Below are 26,416 nucleotides of genomic sequence, written 5' to 3'. Positions count from 1 at the left end.
CTCCAGACCAAGCCTTTGACTTCCTGGAGCCCAGGCTGGGGCGTAGAGCAGGGAGAAGGCCTGAAGCAACCAAAGAGAAGTCTCCACGGGAATGGTGAGGGTGGCCCCGTGACGGGAGGAGCAGGTGGAACTCAGAGGGGACAGGTGGAGAAGAACAGTGGTCTGACATGGTGAGGAGGATGCGCAGTCAGAGGGTCGGAAGAGCTGGACCTTGGAGGGGGACCGCAGAGTCTGAGATCTTGGAGCTGTTGGGGGTTTGAGTGACAGCAAGATTTACCACTCAGCCGGGACGGTCCGTTTGTTCCCAGTTCCCGCGATGGTTTCAGACGGCAGATCAGTTTCCACCCCCCAAACACCATGCTTTCCAGTCTCATTACACAGTCTCATCTTGTGTCCATCATGGTACTTTGTCCCTGTGTCTGAGCAGGTTAGCAGGTTTGGGGAACATGGGTGCCAACCCCAAAGCCAGGGGAAGACGCTCTGGTCTTGCTCTGAGACCTGTGCAGTGGCCCCAGGCTTGACCTTAGTTGTATCCATTTAGCATCTGCTGGGCTTGGAGCCAGGACAGCTGCTTCAGTGGTACTGTCCCTTTGTCTGCTCACCCAGGAAACAGGAATGGCACTGCTGACCTCACAGGGGAGGGCGAAGGTGGACCGAGACAATTGCAAGGCAGCCCCCGGCCCAGGGTGTGGAGTCCTGGGGCTGTGCATGAGTGCTTGTTACGGGGGCACGTGATCAAGACGTCTCCTGGACAGGCTGCTCTCTCTCCTGAGGATGAACGGCCCCGGTAACAGCGTGAGCACTGACAGTGACTCCTGATCTCTGGCAGAAAGCCCCAGGGTTAGCATTCCACAGGCGCAGTCAGTGTGGACGGTGGGCAGCCCCGAACACAGGGCGCAGTGGGGCAGGGGGTGCTCACTGGGGACACCACTCTTTCCTTCTCTTTGTGCCACACCCAATACAGCTGAGATGCCACCAGCTTGGGGCCACTATCTGTCACTCACTCTTTCCAAGAAGACCCAGCTGGCTTCCAGCTTCTGTGACCACAGAAGGAGGTGGCCTGGGGTGTCTGTCCCCAGGCCAGAACCCAGGGCAAGCCCTGCCCTAGACCATGCATAAAACAGGCCTGAGCCCCATTGTCATGGGAGCCAGCGTTGGCCACCCGCAGTCCTTGAGGGCACAAGCTCCAGTGGGGAAGAAACAGTATGTTTGCTGAGATGCTGGAACAGACCCATGTCCTGTGAGAGAGACTGGCACAGCGGCCCCTTCTCAGCTGTGTGATCTTGAGCACTTGGGCAGCCAACCAGACTCAGCAGCAAGCTCTGTGAGTGGGGCAGTAAGAACTGTTCAAGGGCTGTTTGGAGGATGAAATGGTGAACGCACAGAAAATGCCTGGCACTTAGTAGTAGCTCAATAAAGGTTGATTCTATTTCTCTGAGGCTCTCTAACTGAAAACATTGATTTTTCTCTCCCCTTAAAAAAAAAAAAAATCCTAACTCCTAAGACACTTGGTATCTAGCTTATTTTCCAGGGGGATTCCAGAGGCAGGCACAGTAATCACAGCAGGAAGTTTCATATGAAAGCACAAAAGGCAGCAAAATTCAAAACCCGGTAAAGCCTAGCTTGGATCCATTCATCAATCTGCAATACCTATTATAAACACTCCCTTAACTGCGATTTTGCTTTTTGTAGTTTCGGTTGCTATGGTCAACTGAGATAAAACACAAATAAATAAATAAAAGATAAAAAGATATGGAAAGTTCCAGAAATAAACAATTCATGAGTTTTAAGTCACTTCTGAGTGGTGTGATGAACCTGCTGCCCTCCGGCCCTGTCCTGCAGGGAGCCAGGAGTCGCCTGTGTCGTGGGCATTCATGCTGAATGTTCAATCTGCTGACGAGTCACTCAGTAATGGAGGGTTGTCAGACCCCCTACCGCGGTATTGCTAATGCCTCCAAGGCACAAGAGTGGGTGTGCTGGCCGTTTTATTATGGTATGATTATAATTATTCTATTTTATTACTATTTATTATTAATGTCTTACCGTGCCTGATTTGTAAGTTTAACCTCACTGGAGACATGTATATATAGGAAAAAGCAGTGCATATGGGTTTGGGACTATCCACAGGACTACTCGCAAGGAGCTTCGGGATAGGAGACTACCGCACTTCAGAAATCCCTGAACCCCATCCCCAGGTTCCTGTGGAAGAATCAGGAGGGCATATATTTTAGAAACCTAGTCAAAATACAAAAAGATGTAGTACCTACAGGCGTGAACTTCATTTCCATAGAAAATTTTTCTAAGGGAAATGATTCATTCTCAGATAATTCCAGAAAGGCTTGGAAGTTTCCAAATTAATGTTGACCTCCCAGAAGGTCCAACCCTGGGGAGCGCGGGCACCCGCGAGTGTTGGAGGAGAGCCTTGATGTGCATAGCAAACAGTGCCGTCTCACGCTTGCTGAAACTCTTTTCCTGAAATTGGACCCTTATTACTAAGTTAATAGAAAAAAAATTCCAATTGAACTTTGGAAGGTCTTCTACTGTTATGGTAACATTACAGAGTTCAATTTGGTGAAAAATGAGCACTGAAGGCTTTCAACAATTTTCTAACAGAGCTTAAATTCGATCCTAAGAATAGTTCCCATGTAATTGGCCAGGGAGGAGGCTCTTGATCCGGGAGCTGCTCAGCTGGGGGCTTGTCACTCTCGTTGGCATAGAGCTGTGGCCGCAGGGCTGCTGGGGGCTGCATCTCAGATCGGGGAGCCGGAGAGGCCCAAGTCTTGAGGTGGGCATATCTGGTTGCACCCACACCTCTCCCCACGCCCCGGCCTTCCTCCCCAGGACAGTTACTCATGATCAGCTGGGTGCATGGGTTGGAAAATCTTCTAGCACAAAACTAAGACAAGGCAGCGTGTTTTCCCACCTTTCAGGGTAAATTATTATTATTGTCCTTGCTCATTACCTGCATTATCTTACCAGCCTAACCACCCGGGATTTAAAATCCCAGCTCAGAGGAAGCCCTGGAAACCCACTTCCACTCTTTAACATGCCTGGAGCAGTTTTATCCGCCAAAATGAATGGGAAGGCCCAGCCTCAGGTGAGGAGGTGAAATGCTTTTCAGGTCCCCAGGAGCCTTTGTGAACTGTAACCAAAGCTTGGTGCGGGGAGGGTGTGAAGTCTGGGTGAAGGGTCCGTGTCATTCTTTGTAGATGCCAAGAAACATCTTTATAGAACTCCTAAAGGAACAAGCTTTTTCATTTCTCCTTGTAAAAAACGTGCCGTGTGCAGGGTTATCTGGTGGATGGAGTTTGGGACGATCTGTTTTGGGGCAGCTGGATGGACGTTATGGCAGCTGAAAGGAAGGTGACCCAGGCAGCAGTCACCGGTCTGTGCCCACTAGGGACCCAGGCTGGCATCTGGGCTGGCATCCGTGTCCTGCAGATTGTAGAAAAGACTGTGGGGCTTCTAACTGGTCTGCAGAGAGAAAGGAACAATTTCCTTGTTCCTTCTTAAAAAAAAATTTTTTTTATTTAAAAGAGCATCATGTGCTCAGCACTGGAAGGTTGATGATTAATAAGAGTGAAGAAAAGAATTATAGATCATCATTAATTCCAGGAGCCCGAGAGCCACTCCTAACCTGGGTATTTGATTCAAGGTCCTCGCTTACAGACTTGGGACTGTAGTGTACCAGCTTGGATGTCCTACTTTTTCCACTTCAGTTATTATGGGAATAGTTCCTGTACCTTAAAAATTCCTATAAAATACAGTTTCATCACCACATATTATTGCAGTATATGACTGTTTGTCATCTATTACTGTTGGTAATATATTTATGCAGCCTCCTATTGCTGGACATTTCGTATGTTTTCTAAATTTCTGCTCTCATAAACAAGGCTTCCGTGCACATAAATCTCTCTTTCCCGAGGACATAAGTTTTTGACACCATTTCTGATTATTTCTTTGAGATAAATTCCGAGGAGTGGAATTACTGGTTTGGAAGAGTAGACTGTTTCAAAAAAAGCTGATACATAATGCAACATGTCTTTCTGAAAGTTTGTAGCCATTTGCATTCCTCGCCTGCTTTTCAAAGTCCTTTTTGACACAATGTATTTTCTTGTCTCAAGCATGTGGCTCTGTTCAAAGCAGGGGCGACCCAGGAAGACAGCTCTTCCTAGGCTTGCCATTGGAACTCAGGACACGGGGCTTCCTGGCAAGGCGAACGGGTTCAGAAATGACCTCTGCTCCAAGAGCTGCGGCTCTGCCCCCTGGGCCCCGGCTCATCCCCCCCCTTCCTGGGCACCTTACGCTGACCTGGCCTTGAGGCATTCGCTGGAGTAGCTAGTTCAATGCATGGGAGCTGCGTGACTCTCAGCCCACAGAGGGGGCCAAGTTTCTTGCAGTGGCTCTGACCCTTTGCTCCTCCCATCTTCTGCTCCCAGGAAGCCCCTCTGCACAGTGTCACCTGGTCAGCTCTAGGATTCATTCTTAAAACTTGACCAAAGGGAAGGCAGAGGGAACCAGCCCTGGGTGAGAGCTCCGAAGGACATGGTCACTGCCCTCGAGCTTCTCCTGTCCTGGTGGTGAGATGAGAAGCACTTGGACCATCAGAGACCATTTCATTTTCCTTCCAGACACACGGGGGCAGGGGCGGGGTGGGAGGGACTGCGTCTCTCAGCTCCCCTTGCAGCTAGGCTGGGCCAAGGGAAAGTGGGTGGAAGTGGTAATGTCACTTTTGGACCTGGCCACAAAACCCCACAGGACTCTCCAACGGGCCCTGCCCCACCAAAGGATCATGGATCTCTGAGTGATGCTGTGGAGTAGAGCGGTCTCCACTTCACCACCTGCAGCTGGCCTGTGGTGTGAGCAGCCTCCTCCTTGCTAGCCATTGAGATCTGGGGGCTGACAGGGCCCCTGGCACTGCCCCTGCTGACCAGCACACCTGCCAGCAACCACATCGTCCCCTGAAGGGGCTGGCGGTGGGTGGCGGGGAAGACTTGCAGGGCAAGCTCTGAGTGGGGTGATTCTTGCAGTATTACCCAGTAGCTAATGTGAAAGGGAGTTGTGTTACACCCCAGAGCTCCTGCTGAGAGCTTTGCTAGATTAGCCCATTTAATCCACTCCACCGCTCTAGATAAGATCTCCTTTTACATCTGCAGAGAATGAGGGAAGGGGAGGTTAGGTGACTTGCCAGAGTCCCCCACCCCTCTGTGGCAGAGCTGATATCAAACTCTACTGTCAGCATCTGAGCAGACTCAGGCAGCTGGAGGTCATTTGGAGTGAGAGACAGACAAGCAAGGCCTAGAGGAGTTCCTATGCAAAACACTTGGCTGTCCTGCAGGGGGCCTGGGCAGTGAGTGGGAGCTGACCACGGTGCTGAAGCAGGGCCGCGTTGAGCTAGTGCGTCCTGGGTGGCTTGGGAGTGCTCTGTGAGCCACCCCAGCACAGAGGCAGAGGAGAGTCTGATGAGTTTGGGGAATTACCAGATGCTGGTGAATCCACAAGGGACCTAGCCCCTCTGGTTTTAGTTCAAATACCCGGACCCTCCATCTCCCATAGGGCCAGAGGCCTGTTCTCACAGCTGCACAGGCAGAACAGCTGTGCCCAGGACTGGCCCACAGGCTGCATTCCAGGGACACTCGCAGACTGCAGCAGCTGATACAGGAAACAGCATATATGCCAGACTCAGGAGCAGAACACCCAGCACGGGGCTTTGTGTACCCCGATTGCCCCACTCAGACACCCTGCATTTTCTGCTCCTTGAGATCCTGGCACCAAGTCCCTCATCTTTTCAGGGACTGAGGTTTTCTGCTCTGGCTCGGTACCTGCAGCCATCGTGGAGTTAAGTAACGACACAGTGAGTTATTACCCAGCCCTGGCGTCAGCTGGGAACGGAACCTGCGGCAGAGACACCTCGCTGTTGGAGCACTCACACAACTGTCTCAGCAGCGACATGAAAAATGTCCCCTGAAATCCCAGCTCCATGCTATACATCCTTAGAGCCCTGACTCCACGTGTCCTGGGGAATGATGTTGTTTTGTTGAGAAAGGGAAGAGGGTGTAATTAGATTCCTCTTAAATGTTACTTTCATTCTTGTTAATCAAAAATTAGTAGCTCTTAAAAAAAAAATAAACACAACTCAGCTCCCCGGGAAGCTGATAGCAGTTCCGTGGCCTGTTTAATTACACAAAATGAAACAAAGCATATTCCTCTACTTCTCGACTGTGAAGTTAACAAAATGAAATATAACAGTGGTCATACCTGGTTTCGGGATTAAAGGTAAGTTTTAATTTGCTTCTTTATTCTGCTCCATGATTGTTGATTTTTATACAGTGAACGCCTAATTGCTCATTAAAAAAGCCTTCAAAAGACCAAAAAACAAACCTACAGAAGTGCTCTAAAACTTGTAAACAAAAGAAACCTGTGGATGCTTTCTCTGACTCTACTCTCGTCCCACTCCACAGACATGGCCACGGCGGTTGGTAGAGGTTGGTCCTTCCAGAGGGGTCCCCAGCATCTTCTGGTCTCCTCACAGCCCCACCAGGTGGCACCAGCCCGCCAGCTGTTCATCTACTTCTTGATCTCCCAGGAGGAAGGCCCTGTTGGCCTGATTCCCACTGGGTCCTAACAACTGTGCTCGGCATACAGTTGGCGCTTATTAAATAGCCACGTGGTCGACCAAAGGTTCGACCCAGTCTTCTAAATAAAGTGGGCCCTTTTGGACTTCTGACACTTCTCCTGTGGGTAAGAGAGAGCCAAGTCCTCTGGGGATGGAGCAGGATAGACCCGAGGGGCTCTGGAGAAGGCCTTTAAGTTGCTTCTGGGGAGACAGACACACAGCCAAGCCCCAGAAGGGTTGTGCCGGGGGGAAAGAAGCCAGATGAAAAAGAGCTCGCAGTTTACATCAAACTCTGGAAATTGCACCTGGCCGACAGCAACAGACAGGCAGGGGCGGGAGGGAGGGCTGCCAGGGAGCCTGTCACTTTGGGGGTGTTGGGCACTTGTGCTATCTTGACGGGGCCGTAGCCCTGCGGTAGTGTGTTATGCCAGATCTTCTCGCATCGCACTAGTAGATACACACAGTGCCCGTTGCCCATCCAACCTCCTCTAGGCTGCTGCCAAGGAGAAGGAGCAGAGGAGGGGGACCCGGGAGAGGACGGAATCCCAATGCCCACTGGGGCTGAGGAGTCAGGAGTGAGGTGTCTTGTGAGCAGCAGCGGGGACGGGCTGGGAGAAGCGTCTACGCCGAGGGCTGTGGAGCTCAGACTGAAGCCATCCCAGAGACATTACTGTGCCTTCCCTGTGCCTCCAACGTCCCCAGGCATGCAGACCACAGCACCAGATTCTGATGGCAGAGGTTGGTGCATGGCCCGTGTGCACAGTGTGTGCACACTCACGTGGGGACTAGGCAGCAGGGTGTGTGGGGCTGGCGTGGGCAGGAGAGACTAGAAACAGGCCAAGTTGCAGGGGAAGCACAGAGTCTGGGGGGACTCTTGGAACGCAGGGTCTCTTTCTCCAACCCTCGGGGATTTGGTGACTCTTGGAGAAGCCCTGGACTGCCTCAGGGTGTGGAGCCAGGACTTTCTACAGGTTTGTTGAGGTCTCCAGGGAGGCAGAGCCAAGCTGGCACCTACCTGGACGCTGGCTGCTTATGCAGGGGCCGTTGGCTGAGTGACCTAGGAATATTATTTTGGTTTGATGTTGAACAGACTGCTGCAATCCTGAGTATTGACAACAGGAGGCAGGTGATGGATGGACGGGCTGTCACCGGGGCTGAGGCCACCTTTTGTCTGATTGGCATGCTTCATAATGCCTGTGGATTGAGCCTGCGCCTTATTAGTTCTGCATCTGCAAACATTGCCTGAGGACCTGGCGGGGTGCACACGGCATGAGACATTCACTTGAGAAGAGTGAGGGGACCCAAGTCGTCTCCCAAGAGCCCCCGGAGCAGAGGACAGGCAGGTAAGACACCAGAAGAGAGGAAGGACTGGACCATGTGGGTCAGCAATTTACGGCCCATGGAGGAAACTCAGCCCTCTGCCTGCTGTGTAAATAAAGTTTTATTGAAACAGTCACGTCTTTTCATCGATGTGGCAGCTTTTGAGTTACGGTGACAGAGCTGAGGGTGGTCCACAAAGCCTGCGTGCCTTATCACCTGGCCCTGGATGGAAAGTCTGCCTCCCTCCCCTGTTGTAATGAAAGACGATGCAGAGTAAGAGGCTGAGTCTGAATTAAGGAGGTTAGTGGTTCTGCTTGTTCTCAAACCCGGCTCCAGGCTAGGCCCGCGGGGCAGTGAGGGCCAAGCCTTCCTCGTGCAGTCTGTGGGGTTCAGTGAGAAGCAGAATGGCCTCCACAGACAGCCCCTCTCCGCCCAGGAGGAAGGGCGATCCCGGGTGCTTCCCGCCTTCCATCTGCTTTCCCAGGCAGCAGGGCCGGGAGGCCCGCAGGGAGCACCGACCACTGAGCACCAGCACCTCCGCGGCAGCCTCAGCGGGTCAGCAAAGCTGATGTGCTGACCCGGGGCGCGGAGAGAGGACAGAGGGAGAAGGATCTGCTCTCCTTCTCTCAAGCCCAGGGAGAAGCTCACACCAGGGAAGAGCATTAAGGAATAATTCAATGGGGACACTTAATCAGCTTTCATATGCCCTGTTCATCGGGGTCAGACTTTGACAGGGATCCCTTCTTATCCTTGGCAAAGAGATATCAGTAACTCCCAAGGGGGTCTGCGAGTCAGATGCCTGGGCCACCACACTCTGTGAAAACCGTTCATTGGCCATCCATCCATTCATCCATTCATTCAATTAGAATGCGTCAAGGGCCCACTATGGGCCCCAGGCCCTGTTTGAGCTCAGTGGGTCTCTGCCCTCCAGGGGATCCCAGCCCAGTGAGGAACACAGGGGCGAACACAGGGGCAAGCACCGTGGCTGAGCCCTGTGATGTCGCCAAAACACCCAACCAGCCGAGCTGAACCATCACTCCTGGGGAAATACGGGGCCGATGGCTGCCAGCCTCTGGTCACGACATATTTGTCTACGGCTAGAACAGGACCTTGTTTTACGTGGTTTCAGCCTGGAGACACCTGCGCAGCACGTAGCGCTGAATTCTCAACACAGCACACAAGGCCTACAGCCCGGTGACCCAGGTCTGAACAAAGCTCACGTCACACACTGCTGTCCTTGAGGCACAACAGAGCTTTTCTGTGCTTAGGGACACGAGGTGGCACTTGAGCAAGGGGAATTTCCATGAGTGTCATCCTAAGCAAAAAGCCCAGGAATACGTGCCACATTCCCACGTTCCCACCCTGCACTTTCCCTGGTCCCATCACCACACGCAAAAGAAGTTCGAGTGTGAATCAGTGGGAGCAGAGGAGGAACAGACCCCGGGCACTGCCCTCAGCCTGGCCAGGAGGCAGACCTCACCTTAATGGCATCACGAAGAGATGTGTGGGAGCTTGAGAACCTGGCCCTCGAAGGGCGCAGACTCTAAAAACTTTTTTTTTTTTTTTTTTTTTTTAATGGTAGCACCTCTTGGGACATAAGAAAAAAGAAACGATTCTCAGTTACAAAGTTCTTTGGCACAATCGCATCTGGCTTGAATTCCACCTCCTTCCCTCACCAATGGTCCAACCCTCAGCTCCTGGATGCATGGGGATGCCCACGTCCACCTCGCTGGGGCCATGGCACAGACCAGCTGGCGTGACACTGGATTTCTAGACACACAGCCGTTTCTGTTCACCATGTCCCCCTTTTCCTGCAAGGGTCCTATTCGCTCCCCTATCATTCTAAACTTTACTGTTTTACAGTAGTTTTATTTTTTTAAGTCAGAGATTTCTTTGTTCACTCCAAGCCCAGCTACGAGTTACTAAGGGTGAAGGACTCACAGTTGACCCAGCTGCCACAGTTTGGATCCATAATGTTTCTCAAAGACCTGTGTGCTGAAGGCCTGATCCCCAGCCTGTGTGCTGAAGGCTGATCCCCAGCTGTGTGCTGAAGGCCTGATCCCCAGCTGTGTGCTGAAGGCTGATCCCCAGCTGTGTGCTGAAGGCTGATCCCCAGCCTGTGTGCTGAAGGCTGATCCCCAGCTGTGTGCTGAAGGCTGATCCCCAGCTGTGTGCTGAAGGCTGATCCCCAGGCTGTGTGCTGAAGGCCTGATCCCCAGCTGTGTGCTGAAGGCCGGATCCCCAGCTGTGTGCTGAAGGCCTGATCCCCAGCTGTGTGCTGAAGGCCTGATCCCCAGCTGTGTGCTGAAGGCCTGATCCCCAGCCTGTGTGCTGAAGGCTGATCCCCAGCCTGTGTGCTGAAGGCTGATCCCCAGCTGTGTGCTGAAGGCTGATCCCCAGCTGTGTGCTGAAGGCTGATCCCCAGCTGTGTGCTGAAGGCTGATCCCCAGCTGTGTGCTGAAGGCCTGATCCCCAGCTGTGTGCTGAAGGCTGATCCCCAGCTGTGTGCTGAAGGCTGATCCCCAGCTGTGTGCTGAAGGCTGATCCCCAGCCTGTGTGCTGAAGGCTGATCCCCAGCTGTGTGCTGAAGGCTGATCCCCAGCTGTGTGCTGAAGGCTGATCCCCAGCTGTGTGCTGAAGGCTGATCCCCAGCCTGTGTTGCCATCAGGAGATGGAGCCTCCTGGGAGGTCTTTGGGTCCCTCGGTGCCTTTCTAGGGAGCTTTGGGTCCTTGGAACCTCCTCTCTCTCTTCTGCTCCTTGGTTGCCATCAGCCAAACAGGTTGCTCTGCCAGGGCTTTGCCACCGTGTGTGACAAAGCAGCAGGGCCCATCAATCCCGGCTGAAACCTCCGAAACTGTGAGCCAACAACCCATTTCTCCTTATAAGCTGATTTCCCCCAGGTGACTGTTACAGTAACAGAAGCCGAGTGCCATCACAGCAGGACCACCCCATGGTTCAGGCCTGGCACAGAGCGCCTTCTCCGCAGCCTGCACCATGGCCGAGCTCTTCTACACCCTTGCTCCGGGGGGGGGGGGGTGTCACGGTCACAGAGCATTGCTGACTGCACCCTTTAATTTCACAGAAAAAGAAACAGGCCCAAAGTGGGAAGGTAGCCTGCGCAGGCAGAGCCACGCGGAGCCGCGTCGGAGCTGGATGGAAAGGAAAGGGCAGCAACATCCATTGATTTACTTAGACATTTGCCTTTTTGCTTATCATAGATTCTGGCAGTAACCTTGATTTAAAAAATACTACATTAAAAGATAATCTCCCTTAGAAAAAGTCTCTTCAACAAATGGTGCTGGGAAAACTGGAAATCCATACGCCACAAAATGAAATTAAGCCCCTATCTCACACCCTGCACAAAACTCAACTCAAAGTGGATCAAGAACCTAGGAATTAGATCGGAGACCCTGCACCTCACAGAAGAAAAAGTAGACCTAGATCTCCATCGTGTCGGATTAGGCACAGACTTCCTTAATAAGACTCCTATAGCACAAGAAATAAAATCAAGAATCAATCAATGGGATGGATTCAAACTAAAAAGCTTCTTCTCAGCAAAAGAAACAATAAGTGAGGTGAATAGAGAGCCTACATTTTGGATAGATAGAGCATTAATCTCTAGGGTATATAAAGAACTTAAAAACCTTAACACCAAAACAAAACAAAAAAAATCCCCCCCAAAAATCAATAAATGGGCCAAGGAACTGAACAGACACTTCTCAGAAGAGGGTATACAATCAATCAACAAATATATGAAAAAGTGTTCACATCTCTAGCAATTAGAGAAATGCAAATAAAAATTTCTCTAAGAGTTCATCTCACTCCAGTCAGAATGGCAGCTTTCAAGAATACAAACAACAATAAGTGTTGGCAAGGATGTGGGGGGAAAGGCACACTCATACATTGCTGGTGGGACTGCAAATTGGTGCAGCCAATATGGAAACCAGAATGGAGATTCCTTGGAAAACTGGGAATGGAGCCACCATTTGACCCAGCTATCCCACTCCTTGGTCTATACCCAAAGGACTTAAAAACAGCATACTACAGGGACACAGCCACATCAATGTTTATAGCAGCACAATTCACAATAGCTAAATTGTGGAACAAACCCAGATGCCCTTCAGTGGATGAATGGATAGGGAAAATGTGGTATATATACACCATGGAATATTACTCCACATTAAAAGAGAACAAAATCATGGCATTGGCACGTAAATGGATGGAGTTGGAGAATATTGATGCTAATCCCAAAAAACCAAATGCTGAAAGTTTTCTCTGATATGAGGATGCTGACTCATAATGGGGATGGGGAGGGGAGCACGGGAGGAGTGGAGAAACTTTAGATAGAGCAAAGGGGAGGGAGGAGAAGGGAGGGGGATGGGGGTAGGAAAGATGGTGGAATGAGGTGGACATCATTACCCCAAGTACATGTGAAGACATGAATGGTGTGAATCTACTTTGTGTACAACAAGAGACTTGAAAAATTGTGCTCTATATGTGCAATACAAATTGAGTTGCATTCTGCTGTCATATATAATAAATCAGAATAAAATTATTAAAAAAAAAAAGATAGTCTCCCTTGACCGAGTGTTTTTTTTTGCTTCCTTGAAGTCGTGCCTGATGTGAGTGTCTGGCTGGCCTCACCCTCGCCCCACCCACCCTGCAGGGAGGTCTCAGGACAGAGCTCCTCCCTCTGTCTGGAAGGCTGTCCAGAGCCCCCCTTCCCCCCCACCCCAGCAGCCACCTCTTGCTCTGCAGCACTCTGGGCCCTCGGTGCCCTGTGGGGGTTCACCTGGCCTCTGCTCCATGCCACCCTTCTCTGCAGTGTGACAGACTTGCTTTTTGGTGCAGGAACTGAATATGCAAATGTTTTCTTCCTCTTGTCACATGCATCCATCGAGAAGGCAGGACTGACTACTAGGGACAGTGGTGACCTGCAAGTCTGCCACAGGGATTGTCACAGTTGTTGTGAGGACTCAGATTTGTGGAAGAGTTTGGAGTGGACACTGGTGATTCCTGGCTGCTCACTGCCTTTGTCACTCGTCAGAGCCTCCTGGCCTCTTTAGGAGAAGCCTCTGTTTTGTGCAGGGTTGGTGGCGGGAGGTAGGAACTCCAGTCCTTGCTCAGGTGCAGCAGGAATGGACGTGCGACTGTGACTTAGCTCTGGCAAGGCAAGTCAGACCCTCTGTTAGTCACGTGGGGCTCAGGTGCAGGACGTGTTCCTCGCACGGCACATGGACCACGTCCCTTCTGTGGTAGTCCCTGTGGCCTCCCCTCCTGAGTTCCACTTCTCCAGATTATTCTCTGGCCCCTTGTCCGTTCAGTGATGCTCAATATCAATCTAGTAAATTTATTTTCTAGTGCTGGGGAGAGAACCAGGGCCTTGCACAAGCCAGGTAAAGGCTACACCACAGTCACATGCCCAGCAAGCTCTTCTTTTACACCTAATATCACGGATGCTTTCTGTTGCTTGCAACCATGAATCCCGACAGACACTTAACTAGAAATGATCACAGGTCCTAAATCACGAAGCTCTCTTTTGCTCACAGGTAAGAGTCTCCTTTGATGGATCACATTGCCTACATTCAACCAGATCCTAAACCTGTTTGGGTGACAATATCTACAACTCCTGGTGATATTTGCATAGCAGGACATGGTTTGCTGAGCACCTTAAAATATTGTTCAATTCAATCCAGATGCCCAAACCAGGGACAGTTTCACTAGTAGAAAATATGACTATGTTATGCTTTTGCTTCAGAAGAATTGCAAAACCAAGCCACTGCCTGCCAAAGGGCCATGCTGCAGACAGACCTCAGCCATCAGCCATCCCAGGGTCCCCTGTAACAGAGCTTGTCATTCATTCGTGGGCTCTGTCACCTCTGTGTGCTTGCTTTCCGGCAGGCAAACAGCAGGTGAAAAGCCTAACATTTAGACACTTCTCTCTGCTCCTTTAAATTTTCCCTGGATGGGGGTGGACTGCCACCACGAGGTTTTATCGGAGCCAAACCTGGGCCTGGCTTGTGGCCCACCATCGTGTTCTCTAGGAACAAAGGTGGAAAGCCGTCTCCGTACTTGGCAGGGTCACTAACTTCCCCTGACACCCACACTAGTGTTTCCATGGGCCGGTTCTGTTTTAGGCCAACAAAGCATGACGGAGGTGGATTTTAGGAAGTGCTCCTTCTTGTGCATTCACATCTAGAGAATGGCTGTGTTTTCTCTTGCTAAGACCCATACAGGGCTAATTCAATGTGGCGGGCAGGCTGCCTGAAGCACTTCCCTGAGTTGTCTTCTTGTTTCTCCTCCTTGGTGCCGTAATGACCTAGATAGTACTTTTCCCCATTTAACAGATGAGAAAACTGAGAACAAGAAGATTGAATTGTACTCAAGGCTACACACCTGGAAGATGGCACCAGACTGGCAGGCGTAGCCCTGGGCTATGGTTCTTCTCTTTGCAGGGCTGTTCCAGGCCGGGGGCCTGCCCTTCCCAGCCCAGCCCTCTGGGCGTGGCCCCCAGAGTCAAACTGAATCTCAAGAAGTGACAAGTCAAGCTCTGCTGCTTCCACAGGGAAATCATGTGCTTCAAGTCCAGCTCTATTCTCTAAAAAGTGGGTAACATGAAGGAAGGTGGAGAAGGTCAAGCACTGCTCCCTTGAAGGTGACCCCAGAATCAGAAGGCACAGGAGGTGGGCCCGAAGGTCAGTGGAAGGCCACGGTGCGCCCCCAACCACAGGGTGGTGGAGTCCAGCAGGAATGCCCGCCCCCCAGGAGGAGGGAGAGCCTCCGCGCCGGGAAGAGCAAGCCCGGAGCCTGCTCCCCAGAAGTCAGGCTCAGCGTCCTCCGTGGGCTCCTTCCTCTCTCTGGCAGACGGGCAGCAGATTCTTGCTGTGCTCGTCGGTGGGAAAGCTGCAGAGACTTAAGGACCACCGACTAAATAAAAACGCCGCAATGTGGAACTTACTAGGAAAAACAGGAACCCGGTAACACAAGGTCCCAGGCCCTGTGCCATCCGACACTGAGGGCCGGCCGCTCTGGCTGTGGTGGGGCTGGGAGGCCGAGGGGCAGGGGGAGGAGGTCTGTCTCTGAATCTGGCTTCCTGCCTGTGGATCGCTCTGACCCTGGGCCATTTCTGACTCTCCAAGCTTTGCTGCCCTCATCTGTAAGCCGTCCTCACAGGACAGGTTGCTGTGGACTCTGAGGAGATGGCGCAGCACAGTGTGTGGGCACTGGGTACCGGCTGCTGTATGGTGGCCTTGGCCCATCAGTGTGGCTCAAGGCAGTGGCCACCTTTGACCCAGAAGGAATGGCCCCCCATGCTGTTGGCAGAGAGAGGAATGGGGCCAGGACCCCCAGGTGACCCACTCCAGTGAGGTGTCCACTGTCCAGGGACTGCACAGACGGTGGCTCTGCTGCCTTGGCAGCTGCCTGTCCTGAGAACAGCACATGCTGTGTGTCCCTGCAGCCCAGAGGTCCTTGGGAAGCAGTCCTTGGGCCGACCAGGGCCACTCCTCTGGATGTGAGCAGGCAGGGCTCAGCCGGGGGCTCTTGTCCTTTCTACCCTCACTGCCCTCTCTGGCCATCTCAAAATCTCAGGGAGTCCACCTGAATGCTGTTGAAGCCAGATTTAAAGTTAGGTAGTCAGTGTAGTTAGGTAAATCGGGTCTAATATCCAGTGAAATCTAAAATGGAGGCCATGCTGGGAATGACTCAGGGAAAACAGGACAACTCATGGAATGTTAATGAAGTTCTGAAAAGGCCCTAGGCCAAAGTCCACCTCAAAGAAATGTTAACCAACAGCCCCAACAGATTTGGAAATAGCCCATCCCAGAGATAATCCCACCCCAAAAGGTGATAATTAGGCCCACCTGTGTCCCACCCCTTAGGCCTTCCAACCTACATTCCATCACCAAACCTATAAAAGGGGAACACATTGCCCGCCAACTGGATTCCACCTTTTGGGTCCCCTTCTTCCTCTGGGAGAAGTCTTTTCTTCTGTCCTTTAATAAATTTCTAATCTCTACTCTGGCCTTGCCTCGGCGTGCTTCTTTGGTGTTATTCTTCAACATCGGGGAGCAAGAACTCGTCACCGGTCAACAGCGGTAACACTGATTCCAGCCTGCACCCCCTGGGTATCTGAGCACACCTTCCGTATCAAGGTCGGCATGAGCAGAGGCAGCTCTGGAGACGCCCCTCCCACACGCTTGCCTCTCCCCAGCCAGCCACCTGTCTCCGACACCCAGATGTTCAAGATGAAGCCACTCTTGGGGTTAGCCTCTCTCTGTCACGCCCGCGCGCACCCCCCCCCCCCCCATGAGTGGTCAGCAAGCTACGCGGCACTGCCTGCGGCTTGCTGCCTTATGGCTGTCACCAAGCTCAAGCCCACCCCCTCTGGCCAGCCTCACTGCAGCACCTCTCCTGCCCCGGGTCTCACTGCAGCACCCCCTACCCCCACCCCGGGTCTCACTGCAGACCCCCCGGGCCTCACTGCCCCATCCTCCACCCCTCCTGCCCTTTTCTACCACCATCTCATTCCGAGTGAAGCCCTGATCCGGCCTGGGCCTCGCCTCCCCGTGCCCACAGCGCTCAGCCAGGGGCCTGGCCTCCTCCCCAGCTCCAGCACGGTGCCCCAGGACCTGCCCCCCCCACTCCCTCCAGTTCTCTACTGAAGTGTCACATCACCAGGGAGGCCTGCCCTGGCCCTCTGCCTAGGGTCACACACCCCACCTCCTCTCTACCCTCCTTGCTTTCTGCCATCTCCTTTAGTCACCAGTTCTCCTGTCTGGTTCTGTCCCCCTGGAATACGATCACTGTGATGACAGATGTTTTTAGCTGCTCCCTCTGCTGCCACAGCCCGGGGCCGGCAAAGCATCCACTGTTACATACTTTTGGAATGAATGAACGAAGAGATGGATTCCCTTATCAGAGCCCAAACCCAGAGGCCCCACGTCACATATGCAGCCTTCACCCCGGGATCTGAGACTGACCAAAGCCAGCTACACAAGGTCTGAGCTGACCGTGAGATCCCTGCTACACATTAGGACACAGTGCGAGAACCCTAAGTTAGACGCAGGTAGGACTATTGTTCATTCTCATCACCTGGAGTTGCAGCTTCGAGTCATTTGGAAAGCAAGCTTGGAGGGGGTGAGATGCCTTGAGCCAGCTCCATGACCCATGGCCTGCAGCGTCATTGCCTGAAGTGGGGCCAGGGCTGTGACCGGCTCCTCGTGGGACCCCCCAGCAGGGGAGCTCACTGGTGCTGGTGATTGACGGATGAACTCAGGTAACAGAAGGCCCCTGCCCTCTCCTGCTGACCTCTGCTCAGTCCTGAAGGGGTGCCTTCTCGTGCCACACGGGTAGCAATCCTCCTCTGTTTCAAAGCCTTTATTACAATTTCTTTGAGATAGCCAAGTGGGGGCTGGGACTGTGGCTCAGTGATGGAGCGCTTGCCCTGCACGTGGGAGGCATGGGTTCGAGCCTCAGCACCATGTAAAAATAAATAAATAAAAATAAAGACATTGTGTCCATCTAAACTTCAAAAAATAATAATAGAAAAAAAGCCAAGTGGACTGAACTGCTTAGAAAATAGTGGCTAGGAAACAATGTTAACGTCTGTCATTATTTTCTATGTTGGTTCTGAGAATTAATTTCTCAGGCTGATGAGAAGGACCATCACAATTATATTCAAATAAAGCCAATCCACAAGCAAGTTTTCAGCCATGAAAATCTGCCCCCCGGGCAAATTCGTAACAATGTATGCAGACAGATGTTAAAAGGCTGGTTGATTTCCAAAATAACCCTTCAACTGTTTATTCAAATGGTCCACTGTTTCGTATTAACCAAATTGAGCACTTTCCATGGACCTTATTGTTGGAGACCTTTATCTCCAGACCATTATAAAAGGCAGGATTCTAATTTTAGCCCGTGAAGATGGGCAGCCTTTGAAAATTCAGTGGCTTAATTTATTAGACTCCGGTTCCCATCAGCACTTTTCTAACGGAAAATCTGACCACTGAGTGTGAGGGCCGGCGGCACCACCGCATTTACATAAATAATCAAAAATTCCACACGGAGGAGCAGGCAATAAAATGTATTGCCACCATAAACTTCCAGGGGAAGAACATCACTTTAATTAAAAATTACAAGGGCGCCACTGTAAACAATCCGTATACATTTCCAGCTCTGCCTTTGTTGACTCCAGTAAGAAATATCTAAACTCATTAAAAAACAACAGCAAAATGACCTCACCCCCAATCCTCTTACTGAGGTCAGTCGCCACATTTAATTAAGACGAAGTGTTAATAATACATTGTGGTGGGCGGAGGCGCTTCTCTTAATTTCCCCAGATACAAATGCTATTATCTGGCCTTCAGCTTCTGATGAAAATTAAAGGTGGGAGTCGCCCCAGATTAGACTCTTAAATCTGGTTTTGAGGCCTGGTTGGGGGGTTGGGGCCTCCTCCCTCCCAGTAAAAGGCCAGACCCTGCACATCTGTGCCCTAATGTTCCCCAAAATGGCAACGATGACAAGTTGCTCATTTCCAAGGGAACTGGTTTTTGCCTTCTATTTCCAAAGGCCTTTGAAGGTACAGAATAAAATGTCCTGCAGCCGGCCAGTGGCCATTTCCACTCAATTCCCCGTCATTTTTTTTTTTTTTTTGTGATTTTCTTTGAAAGGACTCCAATATTAGATTAAACAAGGCGTTGAAGAAGGGGGACTTGATGAGTCCAGGAAGACCAGCGGGAGTCGAAATTGGGCATTTTGTCAGACCTTTTGGGCTGAAGTTTTGTTATTCAATGTCGCATTCTTTGCCAGTGTGAATGCGTGCACGGATCCACCGCGCGGCTAAAAGCTCCAAGTCCCGAGGGGGAGTGGGGGGTGTTGGGGGGCTTGAAAGGAGAGCCCCGAGGGGCTCAGGACGAAGCAGGGTGGAGCTTTCTAAGGGATGAGTAGCTAATTTGGATCTGATTGAGATATTCTGTGCTCAAGAATAGGCTCAATTTGGACCCAGGCTTGGGAAGAAGAGCCGGCTGATGGAAATGACTCTTTAATGTGACTTTCATGGACCTGGGACGTGCAGCGAGCGGCCTGTCTGTCTGCCGAGGCCCCCCTCCTGGGTGGTTCCCCACCAGATGGAGGGGAGGCCCTCTGCCAAGTGTCCATGGGTGCTAGGCATTAGTGAGTACTCAAGGATTAAAAAATCAACCATACCCTGTGTTTGTTTATGTACAAAATGTTTGCACGCAGACACTCTAGCCCCGCTGCCATCAATCTGTCCTACGCAGATTATATCATCTCTATAATGTCTATATCAGCCTTAGCCACTTGCTGGGCCTGGCGCTGGGCTTGGGCTGTTCAACATCTTTGAGTCCTAAGAAGGTTCCCGCTCTGTAATGGCCTCAGCCCAAATCACATCCAACGTGCTAGCAGAGCCCACATTCCAAATCATCTCAGTCAGCCCGTGCTGCTGCCCACAGGTCCTGACCAGAACAATTTAAAGGAAGAAAAGTTTATTTTGGCCCATAGTTTCAGAGGTCCAGTCCAGGGTCCGCCAACTCCATGGGTGTGGGTTCAAGGTCGGGCAGAACGTCGTGGAGGAAGGGCCTGGCACAGGGAAGTGGCACAAGACACGGCAACCAAGAAGAGAGAGAGAGAGCTCTGCTCACCAGGGACAAAATATAAACCCCCAGGCACACCCCAGGGACCTGCCTCCTCCAGCCACAACCTACCTGCCTACAGTTAACCCACATGAGTGGATCATCCACTCACTAGGTCATACCTGTCATCATCAAATCCTTTCCCCTGTGAAAATTCTTGCATTGCCAAGTGTGGTGGTGTATACCTACAACACAGTGACTCAGGAGGCTGAGGCAGGAGGATTGCAAGTTCGAGGCCAGCCTCAGCAATTTAGCAAGGTCCTAGGCAACTTAGTGAGACCCTGTCTCAAAATAAGAAATAAAAAGGACTGGGGATTGGCTCAGTGATTAAGCACCCCTGGGTTCAGCTCCCAGTATATATATAAAAAATTCTTGCATTGTCTCACTCATGTGTTTTTGGGGGATACCTCATACCTAAACCATAACACAAGTGCGTATTTTTTTTTTCTACATAAAATTTGAAATGATTTAAAAATTTTTGCTTTTGAAATTACTTGGCTCTAAAGAATATTTAATTAATAATCACAATTTCTCTGGTACCCATGCAGACGTTCTTGCAAGGTGAGGTATACACACAGTTTGCGAATAAAGATACTTTGGCAAATAGTGAATCCAACCTGCTGGCGCTGTTAGGATATAAGGAATTTGGTTATTCATTAACTTTTTCTTTTTTCTGCTCTTCATCCCTCCCCCCCCCCCCCCCGTTCCTTGGGGTGTCTCCACTTGTAGTAATGGTGCTTGGTCTTGTGGCTGCAAGCCCCCTGGGGTCTTGGACCTAGACCATTTCTTCCACCAGTGACTTCGTGGCACCCAACCAAGGGTCAGGCCCCCAGTGGGGTCTTGGTGTCACTCAATGATGGAGCGAACGGAGAGCTATCAGCCTTGTGCTTTTCCCCCATCACAATGATCTGCTATTTTGGTTGTGCAAAAACACAATATATTAAATTCTCTGGCTTGGATAAGTGTCCTCCAAGGCCAAGCAGTTACAGGAAGGCAGGGAGAGTTAGGAGCTGGGACCTGGTGGACAGCAGGTTGTCACCAGGGGCATCCCTTGGAGGGCTGTGGGGATGCTGGCTCCTCCTATTTCTCTCTCTCTGCCTCTGGGCTGCCAAGAGGTGACAGTTTGCTCTGCCATGCACGCCCCATGATGTGCAGCCTCCCATGGGCCCAAAGCAATAAGGCCAACCGACTGTGGACAGGAACGTCTGAATCAGTGAGCCAAATGGAACCTCTCCCTTTTTTAAGGTTGATTATCTTAGGTGTTTTGTTATAGTAACAGAAAGCTTAGTCACACATTACTTACTCATTAAACAAATTGACCCTCCAGTTTTTAATTTAACTGAAAGTTTCACTCCGCATGGCAGCAAGTACTCGTCGCCTCCCAATACCCACTCCGCTTTAGTAACAGCCTATTTTAAAAGCTGCGAATTGTAGTCAAGTGACCATATTTCCCCATAACTCCTGTAGCTAGGTGTGGTCCTGCGACCAATTGTGGCCAACGAAAATGGACATGGAAATGTGGACAGCTTTGAGAAAGTCTCCTTAAAAGACTGGAAGGGCCCCCTCCCTCCTCTTTCTCCCACCCTGCTTTCTGGAAAGCAGATGTGGAGGTGGGAGCATCAGCAACCACAGCTGACCATGAAGCAGGGGGCACCAGCCTAGAAGTGGAGCAAGAAGGACTCTGGCCTTCCATTGGCACCGTGGGGCTGCCATGCCAGGCCTGGGTGCCACTCCACACTGCACTTATTTTATGTGAGTAAAATGCAGACTCGATCTTCTCTGCGTCTCTGTCGTTTTGGATTTTCCTGTTATACTCAGCCAAAGCTGATTTCCCACATATGCAGCATTTGACACGCCCAGGCAGGGCTTCCTGGATGAATGGCCCTCTCTAAAGCAGTGCCGAGCAGTATGTGGTTTTACTTGGTAGGAACAATATTTCTCCTCGACACACATCTTACATATTCAGCGTGCAGGCAGAGGTCTGCCCGGCGCGGGATTGTTTACCAAGCCCTGCACGATGAGTTCTGAGGACGTTTTGGAATAGGAATTGCTACTTGGTTGCCTCCACAGAATCCCTGATTACTGGGAGGATGCAAGGAGTCCTCTGAGGCTGTTCAGAAGGTTTTAGCTGCCGGAGTCCCCAGTGTGACCAAACCAACAGGTGGGGGAAGGGCCAGCAACGCAGGGGCTTCTCAAGTTCCCTCCAGCCCCATTTAGCCACGGCACCCTGGTCTGATGAGGAGCAGACACCGCGTCCCTTCTGTCTTGGCATAGCTCCCGCCACGCTGCCCTCTCTAACTCGCACAGGTCCACTCCTCATCTGAGATACTGAAGTGTCCTTGGGGGTGCCCCCTCCTGCCTTGCGTCCCTGGAGGACCGTCCCAGCCCGAGAGGTGAGCAGGTCTGACCACCACCCATCACTGTGCACGACAGCACAGGGCGTGGCTGCCAACTGTTTTAGACCCATCGATATTTAGGTGGCCTTGGAGCAGAGGACTTCTAACCATGACATCTGTGCAGAAATCATAAGGGAAAATGTAGATCTGACTGCCTAGGTGTCAAATCCAAAGGACTCTGGACACGTCCAAGGAGATAACAGTATCAGTGCTTTTGCCCAGTAGATGATTTTCAGGGGCTTATCTTCTGGAAATCAGTGATGCATTAAACAGTGTAGCTACAGGCATGTGACTGTCTTTAAAACTGTTGCAAACCATTGGAAACAATGTAAATATTCAGCAAGGGAGGGGTAAAGAGAGGAGTAGCTGTGAGTAGCAGGATGGTCGGCGCTCAGGATGGAAAACAAGGCCGACTTCTTGCCAGCCTGTCAGCGCCTGTCACCTGAAGCCTGGGTGGTGGCCTGGTTCCTGTGCTGTCTCAAGCTGGTTCCTCATCATCATCCTAGAATCTTCTGGCCAAATGGCCCTTTTCCAAGTGAGCAGAGCTCGTCTCAATCAGGGAACCCAGACCGACCCACCTGTCCACTCCCTGCTCCTCAGTGGGACCTGTGGCTTGTGTCCCAGACCCCCCACCCCGCCCCTTCCCGTGAACCCTGCCACTCTGGGCAGTATTCCAAGTGGTGACAGCGGGACAGAGGAGGCTTGGCCACACCAACCCCATTTCCACTCATTTCCCCCCAGTCGCCTGCTCGCCTCCTATTGTAGAAACACAAACCACCGTTAAGCCCCTGGGGGCGCCCTACATTCACCCAGCTCCGTGCAGTTAGGCTGCAGGCTCCCTGTCTAAGTGCTTAGGAAACCTTCTCTTTGATGTTTAAATTGCACGTTTCCTTTGCCAGAGACCAGGCCGTGGGGAGGGGCAAGGAGGAAAACCGTCTGTTTCAGATTCGAGTTATTATAGGATTTGGCCTTGGGTATTACTGCGCACCATTATCCAGTTCAGCTGGCATTCGGGAAGTTTCCTTGTAAAGACAAATGCTCTTCAGGGCTGGGACACTCATCTTCCCTGCAGCTTGCTCAGTGGTAGGAAAGCGGCCGACAGACCGGGGACTGTGCCACAGGTATTCAAGTCAGGGAAACCAGACGCATGTTTATCAGGGTGTGTGTGTGTTTGATCCTTTGTGCTGACAGAAGGCCAAGGTCAGATCTGGGAGGGAAAGGCAGTAACTTTGGCAGGGGCAAGCGCACATTTGGACCCGCACAAATGCTGATTTGTGAAAAGATGTCCCTGCGAGGGCGTCTTGTATTTGCTGACATTGAAAACACCGTAGTAACGACCACTTAATTAAATCTCATTACCAAACACCTGCTGTCCAAGCACCAGGCAGAGCCTAAGAAATGAAGAGGGCATTTCTGCCACCTTGCCCCGCCTCCAACCCCGGGCCGACCCTGAGGCTGCGCTGCTGCGTTTGGAGGTAGCAGGCAACCTCTGTGCCTTCCTCTGACAGCTCTGAGTCAACCAGCGTTCAGCAGAAGGGGCCGTGGGCATGGCAGATGGCCCCTTTCTGCCCCACCCCTCGGCCACTGCGCCGGGTAGCCCTGAGCGAGCCGTGAGCCTGTCTGATTCACCATTTCCGGGTGAGGGCAAGGCAGGCCTGGTCTCTGCAGTGCCACCTGCGTGGCCCCTTTCTCTCCCTCAGGGAGTGGCCCTGGTGCCAGCAGAACTGAATGGTCCTGTGGGGACACAGCCCTGAGGCCACTCTTCTCCTGTGCTGGAGTCAGGGGTGGGGACTTTGCTCGCACAGAGCCCGTCCCCTGGTTCCACCAGCCACAGGCTCCTCATTGCCACTGTCCCTGCTTGGCCAGATCACGCACAGGCTTCATTTAGTGGCGCTTTGCTCCTGGCTACCAACTCCCGAGCGGGGAGGAGAGGCCCAGTGGCCCCGTCTGCAGGCCCGAGCGCACACCCACCTGATGGTCTGATGCTGCAGGGAGTCGGGGTCGGTGGCGTTGGCCGTGAGCAGCACGCTGCCCACGGAGATGTTCTCCCGCCTGGTCACCATCATGGGATCCGGGGAGAAGACTGGACCCTCGTTGACATCCCGGACGGTGATGTGGACGGTGGCCGTGGAGCTGGGGCCATAGGAGACGTCGGGCACCAGCGGGTCCTCGTTCTCCACTTTGATGAGCAGGGTGTGGAAGGCGGAGATCTCGTAGTCCAGGGGCTGGAAGGCAGACGGGAGGGTCAGGACCTGCGCGAGCCGCGAGGGTGGACAGCTCCCCACAGAGCCCCCCACATCCTGTGAGCGCAGGGAGGGACCTGGGCTTTGGGGCCTGGGTCTTATGCAGTTTGAGTGTCTTCTTTAAGAAAATGAAACACGGAGATACCAAATGAGGCCGGCAGGGTCGACGGGCTCAGATGGAGAAATGACGGGCCATACCTGTCTCCAGCCTGAGGCCCCGCCTCCCTCCTGCCTCCGCAGGCATCGAGAGCTTCCTGCCTGTAACCTCTAAGTCCCGACGCCTGCGGGGCTGGGTGATGAGAGCAAGCGCCCTGTCTCCATCACACACCGGACCAAACCAACAGGCCAACCAGGGCTGCCTTAATGTGTCTCCCCCTTGCCCTGGAGGCTAAGGCTCGGCCTCTACATCACCTCCAGGTGACAGTCTCTCCTCGGGAGCCCCGGAGGGAAAAGAACGGAGAATCTGGGCATGTGAACCAGGACGCTGGGCCCTTTCCCCTCGGAGGTGTGGAAAACGTGTGGGGACATTTTCAGCTGTCACCAGGATGCCAGGGCTCTATGACCACTTACTGGGAAAGGGGACAGAGAGGCCAGAAACACAGTGAGGCCAGCAGAGCCCTACACAGTGATGACGGTCCTGCCCTCTGCCGACTTACGGCTGCCCCTGAGGAGGGCCGCTCCCCGTGATTTTGCAAAGGTCCTTGGTGGCACACGCCTCCCTGGCGACTGGGTGGGCCGCGTCAGATGCACAAAGAAACCATCGCAAGCAATAGCCCTGCGGCAGCCCTGGGGACCAAACATCACAGGAGTCCCACGATGCAGTGAGAGTGACATTTTCCAGAATGGGTCTCCGGTGACTGAGTGTGCATGGGGACACATTTAGGTGAGACCAGGATAAACTTGTCACTTGGACGGTTATTTTCTCAGGTCCATCCACGGAAAAGCAAGTAGGGAGCTCATTGGGGCCAGGCTGCAGGAGGCAGTGGGTTGCTCTCTAGGAGGACACGATGCACGAGAGCCAGGGGGTTGACTGGCAGCCCATTAAGGAGGACAGCAGAAGGGCAGCCACAGGGACCAGGCCAGTGGGCAGAGAGAGGGTGGCACAAGAGTCCTAAATCGCGTCCTGCAGACCGAGCCAGTTATTTTAGAGACATTACATTATTTTTCATAATAAATAATTACAGCTATTGCGTGCAGTGCTGGTGTCCCACGCTCAGAGGGACGGAGGACCCAGGCAGCTGCCCGGCAGGGGAAGGTTCAGAGGTGAAGCAACTGTGGTTTCCCAGCCCATGACAGGGCACTTTCCGGATGCTTCCTTCTCTGAGGATAGAGAAGCAAATAGACCTCAAATGCGGGGTGGATTCCACTCCAATGGAAGGACAGCTTTGGGGCAGTCAGGGATAGGTCTACAAACCAGGTCAGGGTGCTCTGGACCAGAGGTTAAAGGGAAACGGGTCTTCATCTGCCAGGATTCAGCCTGGGCGGGAAGCTGGACGCCCCAGACACCAGCTTCCCGTTAGCTCATCCGTATGCTGGACCTCAGATTGGCCAGGGCAGACCTGCTCATGGTGACTGCCCTCCAGCCGTTACCAACCCCCTCTCCCTGGCCCACCTGTTACTGCAAAGGCCAAAAGGCCAGGTTTGGACCTGCTCAGCCTTCACTAAGGGTAGCTATATATATGTTCCTTGTCAATGAAACATAAGAGGAAATTGGCTGAGGGACCCTTGGAGAAGAATTTTCTTCTCTGGCAAGAGGAGAGGGACATAGGAGAACATGCTTTCTCATTTCTCTGGTTGTTTCATAGCCAAGGGAAGATATGATGCCTGGGTCTTTGGCAGCCATTTTATGTTCATGAGGAAAATGCCCAAAGCAACTAAGGTAACCCTCTTCTGGTTCTCTGACACCTTGAGCTGCCAGTCAATCCTGGACTGGCCTACTTTTATCCAATTAGGAAAATTCCTAGATTTTGTTTATAACTGAAGGCACTGTTGGTCTGGCATCTTGGGACTTGCAGCAGAAAGCATTCCTAACAGTTTCACGGAGTCTTGGGCAGGAAGGAGGGCATCAGAGAGCATGGCCAGCTCTGCTTCTTTAGAAAGTCGTCCTGGTTTTGCCTCAGGTGTGCTGAGAAGCAGGGGTGCTCCTCCTTTCCTATTGATTCCTGTCTGCAGCCTCCTTCTGAAGCAAA

At 52.1% G+C, this 26,416-nt stretch overlaps 1 protein-coding gene across 1 annotated transcript in view; it reads right to left on the bottom strand.

The window, feature by feature from the left end:
* Positions 1-26,416, bottom strand: part of Cdh13 (cadherin 13) — an 854,075-nt gene that overhangs the window by 53,722 nt on the left and 773,937 nt on the right. Inside the window, exon 10 of the mRNA XM_078032736.1 lies at positions 23,956-24,209. Coding sequence (XP_077888862.1) covers positions 23,956-24,209 — 254 coding nt within the window. The remainder of the gene's footprint in view (positions 1-23,955; positions 24,210-26,416) is intronic.

The sequence above is a fragment of the Ictidomys tridecemlineatus genome, chromosome 15, assembly GCF_052094955.1.
Source record: "Ictidomys tridecemlineatus isolate mIctTri1 chromosome 15, mIctTri1.hap1, whole genome shotgun sequence".
Lineage (NCBI taxonomy): Eukaryota > Metazoa > Chordata > Mammalia > Rodentia > Sciuridae > Ictidomys > Ictidomys tridecemlineatus.
This window is presented reverse-complemented; position numbering and strand designations above follow the sequence as displayed.